Source organism: Gracilinanus agilis, chromosome 1, assembly GCF_016433145.1.
Source record: "Gracilinanus agilis isolate LMUSP501 chromosome 1, AgileGrace, whole genome shotgun sequence".
Taxonomy (NCBI): Eukaryota; Metazoa; Chordata; class Mammalia; order Didelphimorphia; family Didelphidae; genus Gracilinanus; species Gracilinanus agilis.
The window spans coordinates 7,950,374-7,972,099 of record NC_058130.1 but is presented as its reverse complement, the minus strand read 5'-3'; the positions used below and the strand labels follow the sequence as shown (position 1 = coordinate 7,972,099).

Below are 21,726 nucleotides of genomic sequence, written 5' to 3'. Positions count from 1 at the left end.
GAGAGAGGAAGGAAGGAAGGAAGGAAGGAAGGAAGGAAGGAAGGAAGGAAGGAAGGAAGGAGGGAAGGAAGGAAGGAGGGAAGGAAGGAGGGAAGGAATGGATGGGTGGAGGGAAATGGGCATTTATTAAGCACCAATTATATGCCAGGCATTGTACTAAGCACTTTAAAATTATCTCATTTGATCCTCACAACAACCATAGAAAATAGGTTCTGTTATTCCCATTTTATGGTTGAAGAAACTAAGAGAAGCATAGATTAGATGACTTGCCCTAGGACACACTGCTAGTAAGTATCAAAGGCTAAATCTCAGGATGTGACCACTGTGCTACTTCAATATTTATGTTATAAATACTTCTTAGATATTTCCTTTAATAGAATATTAAAATGTAAAAAGCATAAAAATTAAAAATACTAATAGATCATTCCCCTTCAATATAACCACACACATCTACTTCATAAGTTCAGTTATGTGTGCACCTGTGTATATGTGTGTCTGTGTGTGCTTAGTGAGCTCCAGAAGGTCCTTTGCTGATGTCAAGGTCCCTCAGGCAGAAAAGACCCAGGAGGATTCTTAGTGGGGGAGGAGAAAAAAAAAATACCTTAGCATAGCATCATTAGTTTAGCCCCAGGCTCCTTGCTTCAGGCAGTTTCCTTCTGGACAAGCTTTCTGCCACATGGCATCTATAACCCTTCATGCCCCTAGCCAGGAGTCAAAAGTTCCTTATCACCACTCAGGGCTGCACCATTCGGCAGCCAAAATCAGGCTGCCTAGTTTCTCATCAGAGTGGGAAGACTCAAGCCGGTCTCCAAAATGGTAAAAACTCAGTACACCACAATAGTTAAAACTGTTCAGGTAAATCTTTGAGAATTGCCTAAAGCTTAGAAAAGTTACATGACTTATCCAAGTTCTCCAGGCAGTAAATGACAAAGCAAGGCAAAGCCAGGGAATTCAACCCTTGCGCCTGATCCCACTTTTTCTACTGCAAAGGGATTTGAAGCAGGGTCTTCCTGCCTGAATCCAGCACAGCATGCTGATTCTGTAACCAGCTGACTGGTCATCAGAATTTTTATGCTTCCTGATTTCAGTATGAGAACCTTCCCAATATTCTCTCAGTTATCCTAGAAAGCGACTAAATTGTTTGTTTGTTTCTTTTCTCTCAATGTTGTTGACTTTTTGCTCTTCCAGATGAATTTTATTATTTTTATTTATTTATTTTTATTATTATTATTATTTTACAATGTGTACCAAAGTAAAATCAAAATAGATACATGATTTTAAAAATAAAGTATGAAATCATAAACAAATTAGCAGAGTATAGAATAATTTACCTGGCAGATGTATGGATAAGGGAAAACTATATGTTCAAATAAGACATAGAGAATATTATGAGATGTAAAATAGTTCATTTTGACTACATTAGCAAAATCAAAGTAATCAAGATTGGAAGGGAAACAACAAACTGAGGAGAGGGCAAATTTTATAGGATTGTCTCTGACAATGGCTTCATTTCTCAAGTATATAGAAAATAAAATCAAATTTATAAGAAGACAAAGCATTCCCCAATAGACGAGTGGTCAAAGTTTATGAAAAGGCAATTCTCAGATGAAGAAAGTAAAACCATTCTTGGTCATATTACAAACATGTTACAAAACACTATTAATTGGAGAAATGCAAATTAAAACAACTCTGAGGTACACATCAGACTAGCTATTATGGCAAAAAAGAAAACAATAAATGTTGGAGATAATGTGGGAAAACTGGGACACTAATACACTGTTGGTGGAGCTGTGAAATGATACAACTATTCTGGAGAGCAATTTGGAATCATGCCCAAAGCACAAGTTATGGTATATGATTGTAATGGAATACTATTGTGTTATAAGAAATGGCAAATGAGATGATCACCTAAAAAACCCTGGAAAGACTTGATATAAAGGAATACAAAAATGAAGTGAGCAGAGCCAGGAGAATGTGTGCATAGTAACATCAATATTGTACAATGATCAATGTGAACGACTTAACTGTAATCATCAAAGTAAAGATCCAGGACAATTCTAAGAGACTCATTATGGAAAATGTCATCCACCACAATAGAAGGAACTGACTGAAGTCCAGGAGGAAATTGAAGCATGTCATTGTTCACTTTATTTCCTCCATGGATTTTTCTCTAGTGTAAACCACATTACAATATTAGGAAAATGGAAATAAGTTGTATAATAACACATGGACAACCTATGTCATATTACCTGCCAGCTTGGGGAAGAGGGAGGAGTGGGAGGGAGAGAACATGGATCATAAAATGTCAGAAAACAATTATTGAAAATTATGCTGACATTTAATCTGGAAAACTTACTGTTAAAAAAGGGAAGAGTAGGAAAGTAATATAAAAAGAAAAACAAGTAGGTGGGTTTGACTAGAGTGTAAACTACTTGAAGGGGAGGAATATGAAGTTAGTTTGAAAAGTTAAATTGGAGCCCCGTTGTGAAGGGCTTTACATACAAAGCAGGAGAGTGTTCTTTTGTCCTAGGAACAATAGGAAGACACTTCATGAAGTTTTATAAAGGGAGCAGTGGCGTGGTCAGAGCTGGCTTTTGGAAATATCAAATTGGCAGCTGTGTGGAGGATGGGTTGAAGACAAAAGTGGAGGCAGGAAAGCCATTGGGAGGTTCTTGTAATTATCCAAGCGAGGAGTGGTGAAGGCTTGTTCTAGAGCGGGGACTGGCAGAAGGGGGTACCTATTAGAGACAGTACGGCAGTAGAATTTACGAGGCTTTGATATTAGTTACATATGGTTAGTGAGGCTGAAGGAAGAGTTGAATATGGCTCTTGGTCATGGGCCCAGGTATCTGGAAGGATGCTGGTATGTTCAACAGAAATGGGAAAATTCAGAAAAAGATTTTTCTTTTTTCTTTAAGAATAAACCCTAGAGAAGCCAAGTGGCTCAGAGGAAGTGGAGCCAATGCCTGGAGATGGGAGGTACTGGGTTCAAACTATCTTCAGAGCCACCAAACTAAGCTCAGAAGTCAAGGATGTCCAACTGCATTCACCCAAAGCTGCTACAATCAATCATTAGCATTAGTGGAAACAAAGTCCCATTTGTTTACTAAAGGTTCAGCTTCTCAGCCCATATTGACAATTTTACATATACAATTAGGATTCCTTTTGATGGACTTTGAACTTTATGAGAGGCAGTGTGAGTAAGGGATAGAAAGCTGGTTTTAGGACCCCTGCAGACCTGACTTCAAGCCCTTTCTTGGACACATACTGGCCAAATGTCCATGGGAAAATGTGAGATTGAAATTGCAGCTGGAATTCCACTCTACCATTTCAATCTCACAGTAAATAACTAACCTTCTTAATGCTCTAGATAACTTTAAAACCTGAAGTTGTGGGAAAGGCGTTAACTTCTGTTGGCGGAGTAAAATTCCTCATCTGGAAGCTCCCCAAATCAATGGAATCACAAGTTTGGTCCCCATTCTGGTTTGACTTAGTGAAACGTCCTCATCTATATTGAGACCCAAAGTAGAGAAAGGTTTATGGGGAAGCCTATGCTTGTGTGTGTGTGTGTGTGTGTGTGTGTGTGTGTGTGTGTGTGTGTGTGTGTGTGTGTGTGTGTGCTGGATCTTTGATTTCATTGATCTGGTTATTATCTTCCACAATACAGATTGCGACCCCTCTATGCCTCTCTCCTGTGGAAATCTGCCCATAATCTCACCACTAGGGGGCTACCCAATCTGTGAACTGTCTTCCTCTAAAACTCGACACTGATAGGATGCCTGTGGAAGCCACGAGCTGCCCACTGTCTATTCCTTCCTCTCGCTATATAACAGACCTTCCTATTTCCCCTCACCTCTTACCCATTTCTCTGTGAGTAGATGTATTTACTTATATTTTTGTCTAGAATGGGGACTTAGCAAACTTCCAGTGAAGAAACTCCCTCTCCTAATGTAGGTCAACACCTACTCTGCAACCCAGGCTTAAAGAGCTGTCTGAGGCACCAAGAGGTTAAGTGACCAGCCCCTGGTCACGCAACCAGTAAATGTGAGAAAAGGAGATGCGGCCAATAGTGAGGGCAGCTCTCTCACCACTATGCCAATGCTTCTTCTTCTTCAATGTCTCTATGAGATACTTAGAGACATAAATTATATGGGCACGTGGTCAGGATAATCTCCTACAGAAAGTAGCAACCACATGGGCAGGGCTCAAGTCAAGAATTGGATGTTGGTTGAGTTCCTACATGATTTCATTGGATAGCTTTGGTTCTCCATGTATGGACTGCTCTTTTAAAGAAGCCTTTTTGTAAGATCCACTAGTCAAAGGCCTGGCCCCTTCATTCCCACCAACTCTGGCTAGCTCACCAAGCACTATTTCTGAGATAGCTGGCCTGGTCTTAAAATGTGTTACTGCAATGATATTCACACTTTTTCACTTTTAATTTTCCTGGAAATTAAGAACTCAAAGGCTATTAAAAGCACAAGTTGGAATTTTATCTCTTTAAAATTCATGTTTTAATTAGAGAAAAGTTTTTTTTAAAGTTCTCCAGTGTAGGGGGCAGCTGGGTAGCTCAGTGGAGTGAGAGTCAGGCCTAGAGACGGGAGGTCCTAGGTTCAAATCTGGCCTCAGACACTTCCCAGCTGTGTGACCCTGGGCAAGTCACTTGACCCCCATTGCCTACCCTTACCACTCTTCTGCCTTGGAGCCAATACACATACACAGTATTGACTCCAAGACAGAAGGTAAGAGTTTAAAAAAAAGTTCTCCAGTGTATATCCATCTCTAGAGAAAGAATTGATAAATAGAAATAAGTAAGATAGTTTTATATGTACATATATCTTTTTAAACCTTTACCTTATGTCTTAGAATCATTACTAAGTATTGCTTCCAAGGCAGAAGAGCAGTAAGGATTAGGCAGTGGGGGTTAATTGACTTACCCAGGGTCACACAGATAGAAAGTGACCAAGGCCAGATTTGAACCCTGGTACTCCCACCTCCAAGCCTGGTTCTTTATCTTCTGAACCACCCAGCTGCCCCATACATCTATCTTTTTGTCGAATGATATCTTCCCTAATGGAGAGGGGGGGGGGAGGGAAGGAATAAAATGGATATTTAAATGTAACAAACCAAATAATTTTTTTAAAGTTCTCAGATCATTCCTTCCCTTTTCTCTCCTATTTTTTGTACAACCAAACTTTCTATCCCACTACCCTGTAAGAGTAAGTTGGGAACAGAACACATAGCCTGACTAGAATCCACTGAAAAATTCAGCGGTTTTACCTCACGTGATACTGCTAGAAGACATTGTCAAGGACTGAGACTTTGCCTTTGAAATGTTTCTCTATAGATAAGACACCCACATGTGTATATCATCTTGTGTTCTGCATGTATGAAGCTGAATTTTCTCCTTGTGTTTCTTAGCCCTGGGTGCACAAGGCCCCAAAAGGCATCAAAGAGGGTTTTGCAGGTGGAGGAGAAGATAAGAGTTGGGAGAATTGTACTTTCTGGGCTGTGTGATCACTTAACAAAAGACTGTCATCACCTTGCTCTGAGGAGCAGCAAGGTGACGTTTCAGACTTCAACCTAGAATGTGTGGAATCTAGGACAACCCAGGAGCCCTAGCACCATGGTGAGCTCCTCTACAAAGGTTTACAAAGAAGAATTCTGAGAAACAATTCAGATCTCAGTACTAGATACACACGTCCTGAAATACAGCCTTACTAGAAAGAAAATTGGGTTGTTTCATTCCATTAGCAAAAAATTAAGAAAACACTAACCAAGGAGTAAGAGAGCTTATGTATACTTGAGTGCTTTGTTATGTTTTAGTTTTGCTATATTTGTCAAGAAAAAAGTAATGGTCACCCCTAGGCAGCAGACAGGCAAATGGGAAACTTTTGTTCATACCAACCTTCCCTGCCTCAGTCATTCATTTCCCAGAAAAAAGTCCAGATGGAAACCCTACTAGCATACTACAGAAATATCCATTCTGGTCAACAAAAGAAAATTAAGATGGTGAAATCAAAAGGAAAAATTTTTAAATGAAAAAAGATGTCACTATCATTTTCATTTATATTTGAGGGCAAAAAAAGATAATTTTAAATTACTTTTGTGCACTAACCATCTGTTGGCAAGAAAGCATTTTGTCTTCTACTAATTGCCTCAAGTAAGTAATTTTCCCAAAATGTGCCATTCCTCTGATTTCAAATTATCCCATGTATTTGGAGGAGCTTCAGCTGGCTAAATGACTATCCAACCTGCAAGAAATTCCAGAGACTTTAATATAGAATATGTAAACCTTAAAGATCTTTATCCCAATTCCTATTCCCACTCCCACTGATGGGTTTCGTCCCCATAATTTGGCCAAATCTCCTCCCAAGAATTCTAGAATTATCTCTTAAAGTTCAAGGGTAATTTTCTAATGTCATTGACTCTCCATCCCCCATATTACCCATTGTGAATTGATTTAGTCATCCAATATTAGGTAGTTTTTTTTCAAAGGGGTATTTACTAAGATGTTACAACAAAATGATTGGTACAAAGCATCTCCCCAAATATTTGTGATACTCTTCCAGGAGTACATACAGAGACCAAGGAAAAGTGGGCTCAAACTTAGAAAGCACATGTTCCAAAGCGGGTAACTCGAAGTTCTTCATGGCTAGAAGACCTTTTCTTCCAATTTGGGGGCATTCAAGAAGTGTGTCCCTTAAAAACAGCAAGTCCAGGTCCATTTTGTCTTTGGTCCCTATTGTAGACATTTACCATCAATTGATAGGGAAGTAATTGTAGGATCACTGCAGAAGGTCCAACATCCTCTGGACCCTTAAGAGTTAGAAGGTCTTATTACAGTCAAGGCAGGAAAGAGAAAGGATAGTTAGCCAAAGTTGAAGAAGCTCCTTTCCCCCAGCAAGTTCCTCCTAGTGATCTGTTAAAAAGTCACACTTGCTCCACTTTCTGGAATAGTCTCTTATCCAGCTAACATAGTACTTTTGTAGAGGTTCCAGAGAGCAGAAGACTTCACAGCCAATTTGCTTCATTTGCTTTCAAAAAATTTTATGACAGTAAAGTTTTAATTTTTATTTTATTTTAAGGTCTTTTGATTGGTTAATTGATATAATTCTCACTCAGTTAAGGAATCAGACCAAAAAATGGAATGAGGTAGTTCTAACCCCACCCTTATAAGAGTCGGTTTTTTTCTCCATTTCTCTTCCACATTTTCTTGGCTTGTCTCTCTTTATCTCTTGTTCCATTAGCTCACCTAAGCTACAAGCTGGTTAGCTTTCTGGTGGACAAACTGTAACCAATTGCCTTATTCTGGGAAAGTCTCTTTCTTAAATCTTTAAAGGCCCTTCAACTTTGATGTTTTCTCCTAGGAGAGTAAGTCCCCCCAATAGTACACAAGAAAGTCTTATGAAAAGATCATTTCTGTAATAGTTCATATTTAAGTATTTATCATATAAAGAAAGGGATATGAAATAGACCTATTGCTATAGGGACTCCTGGATATGGAGTTTCTCTACCAAAGTAGGTCAGTACTTTCTCGTCTTAAAGAGCATAGCTCACTGACAGGTTAGGTGACTTGCCCACAGACACAGAGTATCTGTCAGAGGGATAACCTAAAACCAGGGATTCCTGGCATTAAGGCCATCTCTCCCCTATGCCACACTGCTATAAAAAGTTAAAGATGGAAAAATGACTCCGTAGTGGGCCTTCTCTTCCCCTCTAGATCAGTGATGGACAAACTTTTTAAAAAGAGGGCCAAAGGAAAGGAAATACTCATCTGTCAGTCTATTTCCAAGGCAACTCTTTCGAAGTTTTATTGTATTGTATCCTACTCATTGTATTTGTCAGATTAGGAATAATGTCTTGCAGCCATATACAACATTTCAGGGGGGTGCATCTGGCCTGTGGGCCATAATTTGCCCATCACTGCTCTAGATGATTCCACTTTCCCATTGGCTCCAATGGACTAAACTATTATCTCTATGCAAATGATTCTGAGATTAATTTGTCCATCCTTAATCTCTCTTCTGAACACTATTGGATGTCTCAAACTGGATTCCATACACATCTTAAACCCAGCAGGTCCAAGACTGAACTCATTATCTTCCCCTTCCCCTGCCAAAAAACCCTCCCCTCTTTCTAATTTCCCTATTATTGTGGATGGCACCACTGTCCTACCACTCACCCAGGCTTACAGTCTCAGTGTTACACTCAACCCTTACTCTCTCACCACTCACATCCAATCAATTGTAAGTCCTGTTGCTTCTACCTTCATGAAATCTTCCTTCATGTACCCTTCTGCCCTCTGACACTACCATCACCCTAGTCTAGGTCCTTATTATCTCATGCCTGGACTATCAAAATAACTTGATGGTCTCCCCATCTTAAGTCTCTCCCACTGTAATCCATCCTCCACTCAGTTGTCAGATTGATCTTCCAAAAAAGTTGGTCTGATTATGTCACCTTCAACCCAGTCAGTAAACTCAAGTGTCTCCCTATTGCCTCCAAGATCAAATGGAAGGTCCTCTGTTTTGCTCCTTGTTGCCTTGACACACACTCCTCTGTGTGTCATCAAAATCCACTATAATCTGATTTCAGATTCTTTCTAGGAAGAATAGGCATTACTTACCCCTCACATACTTTCTGCTCCAAGTGAGCTGATCTACATTCCATCTCCAGCCTCCAAGCCTGGAGTCCAATTGCCTTTAAGGTAAACACTCTCTTGTTTTTTAAAACTGTCTATACTAACCTTCTGATATGTGTTATAAAAAGGGGTAAAACAAATTTTGGGGGTTTTGCTGACTAACAATAGCACTTCATATCTATTTCAGAGGAAAGGGATTCACATCTTATCTTCCACTCCTTTTGAATCCTGTTTCTTCCTCTTAGGCAATGACAAGCATACATATATGTGTGTGTGTGTGTGCACGTGTGTGCATCTGTCTGTGTCTGTCTATGTGTACGTGTATGTGTGTGTATGTATATATATATGTATATACACACACACACATACATATATGTATATGAGACACTTATCAAACTTTACAATGATGCAAAGCTGTAAAGTCAGCTAACATCCTAGAAAGCAGAGTCTGGATTCAAAACCAGCTTTTCAGCTTAGAACAATGTCCAGAATACAATTAAATGAAATTTTAGTAGGGGATAATGCAAAGTCATACATGAGTTCAAAAAATCAACTTCACAAGTTAAAATAATAACATTAGCTCATCTCAGTATAAGACTCTAAAGTTTATAAAGCACTTTAAATGTTATGTTGATGGTATATTGTTATGTCCTCACAACTTTATATAGTCCCACAATTATATATTCATATTCTCCTCATTTTTCACATGAGAAAATTGAGTCTGGGAGAGATTACGTTCATTGCTTAAGGACACACAGCTAAATTATTGCCTGTGAAAACAGTCAGCTTAGGTCTTCTTGACTCCAAATCCAATTCTCTGACCAACCCACTGTACAGTACACTAGTTGCATTATAAATAGTTTTTCATTTAATCACCACAACCCTATGAGATATATTGCAGATGAGAAACTTGAGCCTCAAAGATGTGAAATAACTTATTTAGGCTCAAACATTAGTAAGGATGTAAGGTGAAGAAAGTATGGCTAGACAACTGATCATCTAAAAAAAAAGATCAAGAGATTTTAGTGGATTGGGAGCTCAATATGAGTCAACAAAAGAATTTACAGCCAATAGCTCATAGGATCTTAAAAAGAGAGTTAACCTAGGGCAGCTAGGTGGATTAGTGGATAGAACCTGGATTGTAATCTGAGGAGCTAGGATCACATCTCAGTGCTTGCTTCTTACTAACCTTACAACCTGGGGCCAGTCATGAAAACTTTGGGCATTGGTTTCCTCATCTGTAAAATAAATAGGTTGGACCATAAGGTTTTTAAGCTTCCTTTCAATTATTTCTGGGGACCTTTTAAGGACTCAACCTTATGCATTTACATGGAGTCTTATGGATCTAGTTTAATAGGCTTTAAACTGGCTCAATGGACAGAGAAGCAGTTCAAATATAGCCTCAGATACTTTCTAGCTGTGTAACCTAGGGCAAGTCACAATTGCCTACCCCTTACCACTCTTCTGCCTTGGAACTGATATTTTGTATCAATTTTAAGACACGGGGTAAGGGTTTTTAAAAGGAAAAAAGGTATCTTGTCCAGAATTCAGGGTACCATGATCAGAGCACATCTTGAGTATTACGTTCCCTTCTAAGGAGCACATTTTGGGAAGGAAATTGACCTACTAGACAGTCTCAGGATAATGATGATGATAAGGGAAGGTCTTTAAGCAGGAACTAGATGATCATCAGATGGGATATGATGTTGAGAGGGAATCTTGTTTTTCCAGAGTTTGGAATAGGTGGCCACTAAGAGCCTTTCCAACTTTGAAATTCTGTTATTTCTTGAATATCATTCCAGTTGGCAAAAAAACTCTTCATCAAGGCTGAGAACATCCATTGATGTTCCCAATACCCTCTAGCACAGAGTTTCCCAAACTTTTGTGGTTTGAGATGTCCTTATTGCCTCAGTCATTTTTATAGTGACCTCAGGCTAAAATTAACACCTAATAGATCCATTCATTAAGTAGTTTGAAAATTTGAAATATTCCACAATATTTCTGTGACGCCCCTTGGCATTATCGCACATATTCGGGAACTATGGTCCTAATGCCAATTCACAACATCACTTGGCATTTCTTGCTTATTATAAATTCTTTCCACAGTCTTCCTAACAACATCTATTTTCTCTAGTCAGGATTTTATTATTTACCCCATTAATACTTTAATATGTCAGCCTGCTATCTTCCTCTTATTTTATTCCATGTGAAAATCTTTAAAATTAATTAAATTAATAGGAGGATTCATGCACATATCAATACAAAGGGACTAGATTTCCTGTGCAATGTGTTTGTTAGGTCATTGGGGATTAGGGGAGAATCTGTGAGGACAGAAAGATCTGAAGGAAATAAAAAAGGAGAGTACCCGCAGAGTGAATCCTCTTCTGAATTTATAGACAGAGTCATAACATTTACTATGGAACATGGGTGGGCACATTTTCATCACTAACATTTTTGTGGTGCTATTAAAATCTTTTTCATCTGAAACTGGGAAATCTGCCTTGGATAGCCAGCCTTGTAGGGGAACAAACTAGAGGCGTTTTGTTCAGGATTTATATATCTCAAAATATAAGGACAAAATCGAGGAGGCTTGGGAGAAGGGATTATGATGTCAAGGGCATGGAGTGAATCCCTGGATCCTGTGAGCCTCTGCTAACCTGTGAATCTGAGCTTCCCCATGGGTAAGCTTCCCCATTGGGTCCAATATATGTTGTCTCCTCCTCTAAGGCTGCCAAGAGGAAGGATGTATAGCTCTTAAGCCTTTTTGGCAACACCATGATGAGACTTGGGAACAAAAATTAAGTTGAACATTCGGGGAGTCTAAAAATGTACAATAGATAAGGGCAGCTTAGATGTCATGGGATGGATGAATCAGAAAAAAATAGGCAGATTCTGAGGAGAGCCTTGTCCCAGGAGTCCTAGCGCTATGTACCATACATACGATCCAAGGACAGCAGCACCCATGGCCTTGTCACTTGACTTTCACTAAACTGAACCAGACAGGGTACTAGCAGAGAAGATGAATTAACCCAACCATGAAAATCCACGCTAGCCCTTGTCTCGACGCCTCTGAGAAATCTTGCTGAGCCAAGTTTGATATCCCTGAGATGACCAGTGGCAGCTTCTTCTTAGCGATCCCTCCCACTGGACACAAGCCAATGCTCTGAAGGACAAAACAGTGCCTTACATTGTTTCATAGGTGATTTCTCAGATGTCTTTGGAAGGAGGAGCATTCCCCTCTCACATAGGTTTCAAGCTGTAAAGGTCACGAGAGGCCAACTAGTCCAGTCCTCTCACTTTACAGATGAACTCACAGAGGCTTGGAATGCAGGCTCTTCTCTGCATTCCTTCAGAGCCAGATTGGAAAAAAGATCCTTGGACTCTAGAACTCACATTTTCTCTTTTCATAAACCTCCTTTTCAGTGAATCCTGGCTGCTTTCCTAAGGAGGAAGGAAGGATGATACTTCTTTCCAAATCAACAAACAAGCATTTACTAAGCACTTTTGTGCCATTTCCCAGGTTTGGTTCCTGGAGATCCAATAAATAAATAAATAAATAAATGAATGAATGAATGAATGAATGAATGAATGAATGAATGAATGAATAAATGAAACAACTACCTCTGGAGCTTATATTCCCCCTACACAGAATTAGAATGTTGTACACTTACCCACATCCCAAGAGTAGGAGGTGGTGGAAGAGCTAGTGCCAGGTTCCTAGAGAGCTACTTCCCTATTTCCCTATATGCAAGGGAATCTCCTCAAGTCTAATGATCCCAGTGCCCTTTGGGAGGAAGCCAAATTGGGGGAGAGTTGGCTTTCAAAGCCGAACTTTCCTTAGCCCTTTGTTGTCTCTGCAGCAGAATGATTTGGCCTTGATTTCCTTTTATCGTTTTATAAAATGTGAAGAGTCATTCCCATCCCTAAACTCTCATGGATGAGAAGAGGATTGATGTGGCAATATTGGTGAAATAGTTTAATATCTGCAACCTCAATATGCATACATATATACATATACACACCGCACATATGTGTGTAGATAGACACAGGCAGACAGACAGACAGACAGACAGACAGACAGATAGATAGATAGATAGATAGATAGATAGATATGCCCAACCTCAGTTTTCTGAGATAATATAGAGTGAGAACATCATAAGAGTTGGAATCCCAAGCACCTTCCCAATAAACCTAGTAAAGGGGAAAAAAATTAGATTAGTAACATTAATTATAAATAATGATGATGTTTATTTTTAAATGGCATTTTGACGTTTTCAAAGTGCTTTGAAGTTTTCATTTTTGATTCTCACAGCAACCCTGTGAGGTGAGATCTATTACTATCCCATTTTACAGATGAGAAAACTGAGGCTGAGAGAAGTGAAGGGACTTGGCCAGATCACAAAGCTGGTCAGTGCTTAGGATAGGATTCAGTTCAGGTCTTCTTGACTGGGAGTCTCTTGTGTGCTGTCCACTAAGCCAGATGCCTTTCCCCCATCTTGTCTTGTGTTCCTCTGAGCTCTTGGAGAGCAGGAACTGTTGTACATCTTTGTTATTTATGTTCATCTTTGTACCCCTGGTACTTAGAACAATGCATCCCATACAGAGAATATTTAAGCAATGTTTGTTCAGTTGAACTGGATTAAATTGAATTGAATCCCTATGGATTGCTCCCCTGGCCTAGAAATAGTTCTTTCTACACATCTTACTATAGAAATCTTTCTCATCCTTCAAGGACCAGTTTAGATGCTACCTCCTTCATGAAGTCTGCCCTGATTACTTCCTAGCTACAGGGCTTTCTTCTTTTTTCTACATTCTTTGGGAAACTGATCATAATCTTCTCTCTGTCTTGATAACATTCTCCCACAGAGTCTTTGATGCCGTGGTAGGAAAAGGTTTTCTGTAGACGGTCGGAGTATTATTGAGAATTAAAATGATAACCAGGGAGATCCGTAGGCTGGTGAAGGAGAGAGAATGTTCGGGGCATGGGATGGGGGCAGGACATGTGCGGTGCTTTGGCCCCTGCCCTTTTCCCAGACTGGGAGGTGTTGGGTGTGTGGAGTGATGGCTTATACCGAAAGGATCGTGTTCAACGTGACCCCAGAGGAGACTGGAGAGCATTTCTGGTCGTGCCCGGGGCTCACACACACTGCGTTGCGCATAAAGACGGCCGACTTGTCCCGCTAGAACAGTGTCACCTCCGTGTCTAACTGTGTTTCTGCCCCTGCGAAATGCAAATCTTCCCAAGCTACTTTGGAAGTCTTCGTGTGCGATCCTGCCCCTGATGCCCTTTAAAAGGGGCTTCCGGGTTACAAGCAAGGCAGGGCGTAGAGAGCATCACATGCAGACTTGAGCAGAGTCAGCTCGAAAAGGCAGTGAGAGGAATTGGTTTGGATCTGAGCTGAAATGCTTGTCTCTGGCCATCTCGCTGATGGCTTCATTCGATCTCCATCTTCATGTTACAGTTTTGATATAAACAAAATCATCTGCAATCCAACAAAGGGGAGACGTGTGCTATTTGGACCACCTTCCTTTCTTCAGGGTGCCATTTTGGCACAGATAGAGCACTAGATTTGGAGTCAGGAAGACCTGGGTTCAAGTCCTACCTCTTACTGGCAGTGTGGCCACAGACAAGTCCCAGCCTCAATTTCTTCATCAGTAAAATGGGTGTGATCATATTACCTATGATACCGTATAGTCCTGCATTGAGGTTCTAATGACATAATATTGAGAAAGAGACGGAGAGAGACAAAGAGAGAGATAAGCACATGCACAGAAACATATACATGTATAAACACACACATTCAAATACACACACATATGTGGCTTGGAAAAATCTTAAAGAACTAGAAAAATACAGCATTTTTGCTTGTTTCTGGGGAGGAAACTCAATAAACCTTTGGTCTGTCCAGATGCCTGTCTCTGCCCCATCTGGGATGATAATGAAGACGATCGTTGGTCCTGGTTAGCCCCTGATTTTTCTCTGGGGCTTCAAAGTTTGCAGAAGGCTTCCTGTGGGTCATCTCAGTTGAGCTTCCCAACAACCCTGTGGGGATAGACCCGATTGAGTCATAATCATTAATTGCATGCTGGGGGCAGGGCTAGGTGCTGGGGTATAAAAGCTTCAGCCAAGCAGAGAATCACCCAGGAGGGGGTTTTCTGCTAAGCTTTGAAGGTAACTGAGGCCACACCTGGGAGAGATCGAGGATGGCAGGTTTGTTCCCACCGTTTTTCATGGGAGGAAATGACAATTTACCGCTTTGTCTTCGGCAAATCACTTATCCTCCCGGGATCTGTTTCCACATCCGTAAAATGAGGCAGTCATCCTCGTATTAGGAGATTTGCCAAGTATTTTGCATGTTATCCCTCTAGATTCTCATAATTACCCTATGCGATAAAGACTATTCATCCATTTTATAGATGAGAACACTGAGGCCCAGAAAGGTAAAGGGATTGGATCACCCAGTTAGTAAGTGTCCAAGGCAGGATTTGAACTCAGGCCTTCCTGACTCCAGGTTCATTACCCCATTCCTCGCTCCACAGAGCCATACATTATCAGCAGCCCTTAGCCTTTGAGACTGTCGAGAATCATCTTTTCTTTTTCCAGCTACTTTCTTCTCTCTGGGTTTCCAGATCACCACTCCTTGCTGGTTCTCCTCCTACTTATCTTGCTGCTGCACCTCCAAATCTATGGCCCCGGGATTTCCCCATGATCACACAGATAGCCCATGTTTCAAAAAGAAAAGAAAAGATGTGATTCGAACCCAGGTCTGCCTGACCCCAAGTCCAGCACTCTTCTCACTGTGCCAAACAGCTAGAGAGAAGGGGCATTTGGGGTGACTTTTTAGCTTTTAATCATTCACCTTCCCATAGCATAATATGCAAACAGGGCATTGGGAGTTAACTAAACAGCTCTTCCTCTCCACGATAGAGGAAGAGTCCACAGCCGTCTCCCTCCTCGAAGTCGCCTCTCCAGGATTTTTTTATGTTTTGCCAGAAGCTCCTCACAACAGCCCTCAGGTTGAGATTCCTATGGAGAAAGAGGCTCCACATCCTCATCTTGAGCATCCTCAGTCAGGCCACCCACTTCATATGGATTCCCTCCATTGGAAATTGGACGGTGCTTCAAGGAGGCATCTGAGAAAATTGAATTTGCCAAGTGCTGCAAAGGCCCCTCCTGCCCATCCTTACTTTTCAAAGAGCAAGAAACTCTTGAAAGATTATTTCATGCTTTCAATTCCTTCTGTGCCCTTGAGGCTGCTAATACATGCTCTTGCCTTCAAGAGCAATGGAAGGAAGCCCGATGCTGGGCTACGGTCAATTCCCATCACCGAGCTAAGCCATCCTATTTGGCCAGCTCCCTCCCAGGGCTCGGCAGAGCTGCAGGGTGATTGGGACCAGTGCTTTAGAGCTGAGCAAAAGGAATTGGGGGCTGGGTTCACTCGGTAAGTCTGGAGGCTCAGACCCTGCCTTCCTGAGCTACTTTGTTGAGGGAAATGGAGAGAATAATGAAGAATTACAAAGCATTTATCTTAGTGCTTTCCACTTCAGTTGGACCCTCCAAAAGGTGAATCTTAATTTCAAGGGGTTAAGTCCAACAAGTCCAAAATCAGCTCACGGAGACACCCTGGGCCCCAGTCTGTGAAGGCCTCTGGTTTGAAAAACCTGTAAAAGGAGGGAACAGGATTCAATGGCTTCAGAAGTCTCTTCTGATTCTAAATCGAGGATTGGATGGTCTTATGGTCTCTGGTTTTTCTAAAGCACATCCATTGCTTTAAAACTGAGGTCGTGGTCCCATCCATACTGATCGGTGTAGTGAGCCCAGCTCTCTCATTTTATAGATGAGGAATATGAAGCCTGTAAAGGGGGCAGGGGCTTCCCCAGGGTCACACTGGTGGTAAATAATAAAGCTGAGATTTGAACCTGGTTCCTCTGACTCTAAACCAACCATCCTTTCCACTGTACTTATTTGGAAAGAAGATTAAAAGTGGGTGATTAGCCAGAGATCACAAGAGGCCAAGAAACCTCAGCCTTGAGGGTGGACATAAAAGACCTGGACTGAATGGAAAGATTGTTGTTTTGTCATTTCTCCTTTTGTTGAAATCATACTGTGTCTCACATAGTTTCCTGTTATTACTTTGCAATCATTTGCTTTGTGACACCCAACAAAGTTCTTTTGGGAAGGAAGAGGCAGGAATGAAAGATGGCATCCTCTTCTATACCCCATGCTGGGATTGGGGGAGACTGAGTCAATGAAGAGAGGTAGTGAGAGCTAGATACCAACAAGGAGATCAGTGATGCCCTTCTGGGGCCAGCTGGGTGCAGAGTCATCACCAATATGGGACAAACAGAACTTTCTGCCAAGGTATCCATGTTGCAAAAGGCAGGACTCATTTCTAGGAAGTTCTCTTTACAGTGCCCACTGCCCCCACACTTTAATCAATAATCAATAAACATGTATTAAGCATCTATTATGTGCCAGGCACTCTGATAAACTTGGGGGGTACAAAAAGAGGCAAAAGATGATCCCCCAAGGGCAGCTGGGTAGCTCAGTGGATTGAGAGCCATGCCTAGAGACGGGAGGTCCTGGGTTCAGATCCGGCCTCAGACACTTCCCAGCTGTGTGACCCTGGGCAAGTCACTTGACCCCCATTGCCTACCCTTACCACTCTTCCACTTATAAGTCAATACACAGAAGTTAAGGGTTTAAAATTAAAAAAAAAAAAAGATGATCCCCTGCCCTCAAGGAGCTTATAGTCTAATGGAGGAGACTACACGCAAACAGTTATCTACAATTCAATCTACAAACAGGTTAAAGAGGAAATAAAGAACAGAGGAGTTACTGGGATTAAGAGAGACCTTACTTCATGGTCCTTGCTGGCCTAGACCACCATGCCGTATGTATAAGTCACAACAACACCAACACAGTTTGATTAGTCTGGCCCTCACCCATAGAGGGGCTGGGGTGCCAGCAAGATCACACCTGCTGTGCAGCTCTCCTCTTCACCCCCACCTCCCACCTCACCGCAGTGGAACTGTCTGCCCTCTGGCCACTGCCAACCCCAAGTTAAAATCATGCTAACTGTCTCTGGCTGGGTGGGCTGAGGTGTGGAGGCACTTTGTTATTATTTATAAAGTAACTCTGCAAGCAGAAGGAAGAAGGAGCCCAAGAGAGTGGACAGCCCTTGAGATTTCAAAAAAAAGGAAAAGTGGCCTCAGATACTTCCTAGCTGTGTGACCCTAGGCAAGTCACTTAACCCCCATTGCCTAGCCCTGACCACTCTTCTGCCTTGGAATCCATACTCAGTATTGATTCTAAGACAAAAGTTTAGGGTTTTTTAAAAAAGAGAGAGAGAAAAGGACCTATTAGAGCTCTTTTTTATTTTTTTAAACCCTTACCTCCCATCTTAGAATCAATACTGGGTATTGGTTCTAAGGCAGAAGAGTGGTCAGGGCTAGGGGTTAAGTGACTTGCCCAGAGTCACACAGCTAGGAAGTGTCTGAGGCCAGATTAGAACCCAGGACCCCCTGTCTCCAGGCTTAACTCTCCATCCACTGAACTACCCAGCTTCCCCCTAGAGCTCTTTTTGAGGTAGCAAAGAATCAGGAATTCGAGAGCTGTCCATCAATTGGGGAATGGCTGAACATGCTGTGATATATGATAGTTATGGAATACAATTATGCCATAAGAAATGACAAACAGGATGATTTCAGAAAAATCTGGAAAGACCTACATGAACTGATGCAAAGTGAAGCGAGGAAAACCAGAACATTGAACACAGGGAAGCACGATTTCTTTTTTTTTTTTAAACCCTTGTACTTCGGTGTATTGTCTTATAGATGGAAGATTGGTAAGGGTGGGCAATGGGGGTCAAGTGACCTGCCCAGGGTCACACGGCTGGGAAGTGTCTGAGGCCGGATCTGAACCCAGGACCTCCTGTCTCTAGGCCTGGCTCTCACTCCACTGAGCTACCCAGCTGCCCCAGCACAATTTCTTGATGAACACCTGTGAGTGGCCTCGTTATTCTCAGCAGTGCAGTGTCCCAAGACAATCCCAGAGACTCAGCCCTGGGAAAGTCCTCTGAGGAAGAACTGATGGAGTCCGAATGAGGCCTGAACCATACTAGATTTCATTTTTCTTTCTTCTTTTTTTCATTTGACGTCTCTTCCACAAAATGACTAACTAACGTGGGGAGATGTTTTACATGATTACACATGTGAAATCTGTATCGGGTTGCTTACATCTCAAGGTGAGGGACGGGGAGAGAAGGAAAGAGGAAGGGAGAGAATTCAGAGCTTAAAACTTAATAACAAGATTGTTAAAATTGTTTTTACATGTAATAGAGGGGAAAATATTATTTAAAAAGAAAGTAGATACCCCTCCCGGGTATCTGTACCCTAGATCCTTATCTAAATAACTTTCTTACCATATATTACTTGAATTCTTCTAAAAGGGGCAGCTGGGTAGCTCAGTGGATTGAGAGCCAGGCTCTACAAACAGGTTAAAGAGGAAATAAAGAACAGAGGAGTTACTGGGATTAAGAGAGATCCTGGGTTCAAATCTGGCCTCAGACACATCCTAATTGGGTGACCCTGGTCAAGTCACTTGCCTAGCCCTTACCACTTTTCTATCTTGGAACCAATACACAGTATTGATTCTAAGATGGAAGGTGAGGGTTTTAAAAAAAAACTTTTTTAATAAAATAAAAAATAAAATAAAGGGGTTGGTTAAATGGTCTCTGAACTGGACAGCTATAAGTCTCTGGTCTTATGATCTTGAGTCCTTTGGACTTCTTGGCAGACCAGCTTTGCCTATGGAATAATGACCACTAACATTTCTGCAAGCCCCAGAAAGTTTTCAGAGCACTTTCTGTACACTCTCTGAATGGAGATTCACAACTACCCTGTGACGTAAGTCCTAGAGGTACTATTATCCCCATTTTATGGATGAGGAAACCGAGGCTGTCAGGTTGGAGGACAAGCCCACAGGTGGCATTTGAACATATAGACCTAGAGACAGAGAGGACCTCAGAGCCCAGAGAGTGCCACTCTCTCAATTTGCAGATGAAGAAATGGAGCCTCAGGGAAGTAAAGTCATTTCCTTGACATGCTACCACTGGGCAGTATCCAAGTCAGGATTTGAAACCATTCCAGCACTCGTTTAACTCCCCCACCATTGCTTAAGGGGGAGAGCTCAGAACTTGTCATGGGGATGGTCAGCTATCATTTCCCCAGGCACAGAGCCTGGACAGTTCAGTAGCCTGGAGTCAGGAAGACCTGAGTTTGAATGGAGCCTCAAATCCTTACTAGCAGCGCCATCTTGGACGAGTCACTTCACCTCTGTCTGCCTCAATTTCATCAGCTTTACAATGAAATGAAAATGGCACCTACCTCCTGCCATTGCTGATGTTGGTAAAACACTTAGCCAGTGCCTGGCACCCAGGAGGCACCTGATAAACGCATATTCCCTTCCTCTTTTCCTTTAAGCTAACCCTCCTTCTTTTTCTCTGCTTGTAGCTACCTCATCCCTGAATTCCCAACTCCAACAGCTTCAGCATCTCCAGCAACTCCAGCAGCAGCAGCCCCCACCACCGCCCCAGCAGCCTGGACCGCCACCCCAGCAGACCAGCCAGCACCCACCACCAGCTCAACAGCCACCCCAGCCTCAACCACAGCTCCAGCCGCAGCCGCAGCCACCTCCGCCCCAGCAGCCCCCACCTCCGCCTCAACAGCCCCCGCAGCCACCAGCGCCATCTCAACAAGCCCAGCAGAACCAAACCCAGGCTCCAGCATCAAACCAGTCTCCAGCCCAGCAGGCCTCCAGCTCTCCCCAGAAATCCAATCAGTCCCCGGGACATGGCCTCCCATCGCCTCTCACGCCATCGAACCCACTGCAGGTAGGCTCCCCCTTATGTCGCCCAACGAGCAGAGGGCTCTTGTTGGCAGGCCGGAGGGGCGCTGTGCCCCAGGCTGGGAGCATCTGCTTCTGCAGAGGCTACAAGAAGCCATTTCTCCTGGTTCTAGGCAGGCCTCCAGCTCTGTGTGGGCTCATTCAAACTGGTGGCTTAGATATATGGAAGAGAAAGAAAGCAGCCTGCACCTGGGAGTGCATGCAAGCAAAACAAATGGACCCACGTGGAAGCCCCCTCCTGCCACCCCCCAGGATAAATGGGCTCTTTTCCCTCCTGAGAGAGGCCCGAGCTTTAAGTGCACTTGTAGAATGCAATAATTCCACTTTATGATACTTTCTGAAAGGCAGCAAAGAGAGTGTCCAATTAAAATTATTACTGGCCCAGCGCTGTTGGCCACAGAGGCTGCAGCGGGCCGCCCACGGGGCTCAGTGCTTATTGGTCTGCCTTATGAAGCCAGGCAGGTCTTAGTGGAAGCAGCTGGTACCCTTGGGCAGCTGGTTTTCTACAGCCTTGCGGGGTTGGGGGAGGCAGGGGCCCGGGACCCCTGCCCTCACGCTGCCTGGCCCATCACACCAAAACACGGCATGTCTGGGAGCATCTTGTTTGAAAAGCTCCAATCAGGAGTCCTTCAGCTCACTCCGTTTGACGCAGGAACCTGGAGGTATTCCTCTGGAGAAGGGAAGCTCGTCAGCAAGGCACTGATTTCTGTTGTCTTCAGGGCTGAGAGGAAGACCTCAGAATTTCAGAATTCATGAGATGCCCCTTAAAAAAACATAATCAAGGGCATCTAGGTGGTTCAGTAGATAGAGATCCAGGCCTGGAGACTGGAGGTCCTGGGTTGAAATCTTTCCTCGCTGTGTGACCAGGGGCAAGTCACTTAACACCCATTGCCTAGACCAGTGTTGGTGAAGTATTGGCACATGTGCCAAACCGGCAAGGGTGGGGAAGCTACTCTGTTCTCCCTCTTCCCAGTGCCCAAGGACATTTTTGTATGCCCCACCCCTCTGTCCAACTGCCCAAAGCGAGCACTTCCTCCCTCTGCTCTCTGAGGCAATGCAGGGGGCTCACAGGCAGCTTGAAGTTACAGTTTGGGCATGCAAACTTCAAAACCTTCACCAGTGCTAGCCTAGACCTTACCTCTCTTCTGCCTTAGAATCAACACACTGTATTGATTCT

At 42.6% G+C, this 21,726-nt stretch overlaps 1 protein-coding gene across 1 annotated transcript in view; it reads left to right on the top strand.

Moving 5' to 3' along the window:
* The window catches only part of POU6F2 (POU class 6 homeobox 2), a 259,799-nt gene that overhangs the window by 109,791 nt on the left and 128,282 nt on the right, over nucleotides 1-21,726 (top strand). The window contains exon 4 of the mRNA XM_044675391.1: nucleotides 20,156-20,535. Within this exon, the coding sequence (XP_044531326.1) occupies nucleotides 20,156-20,535 (380 nt within the window). The remainder of the gene's footprint in view (nucleotides 1-20,155; nucleotides 20,536-21,726) is intronic.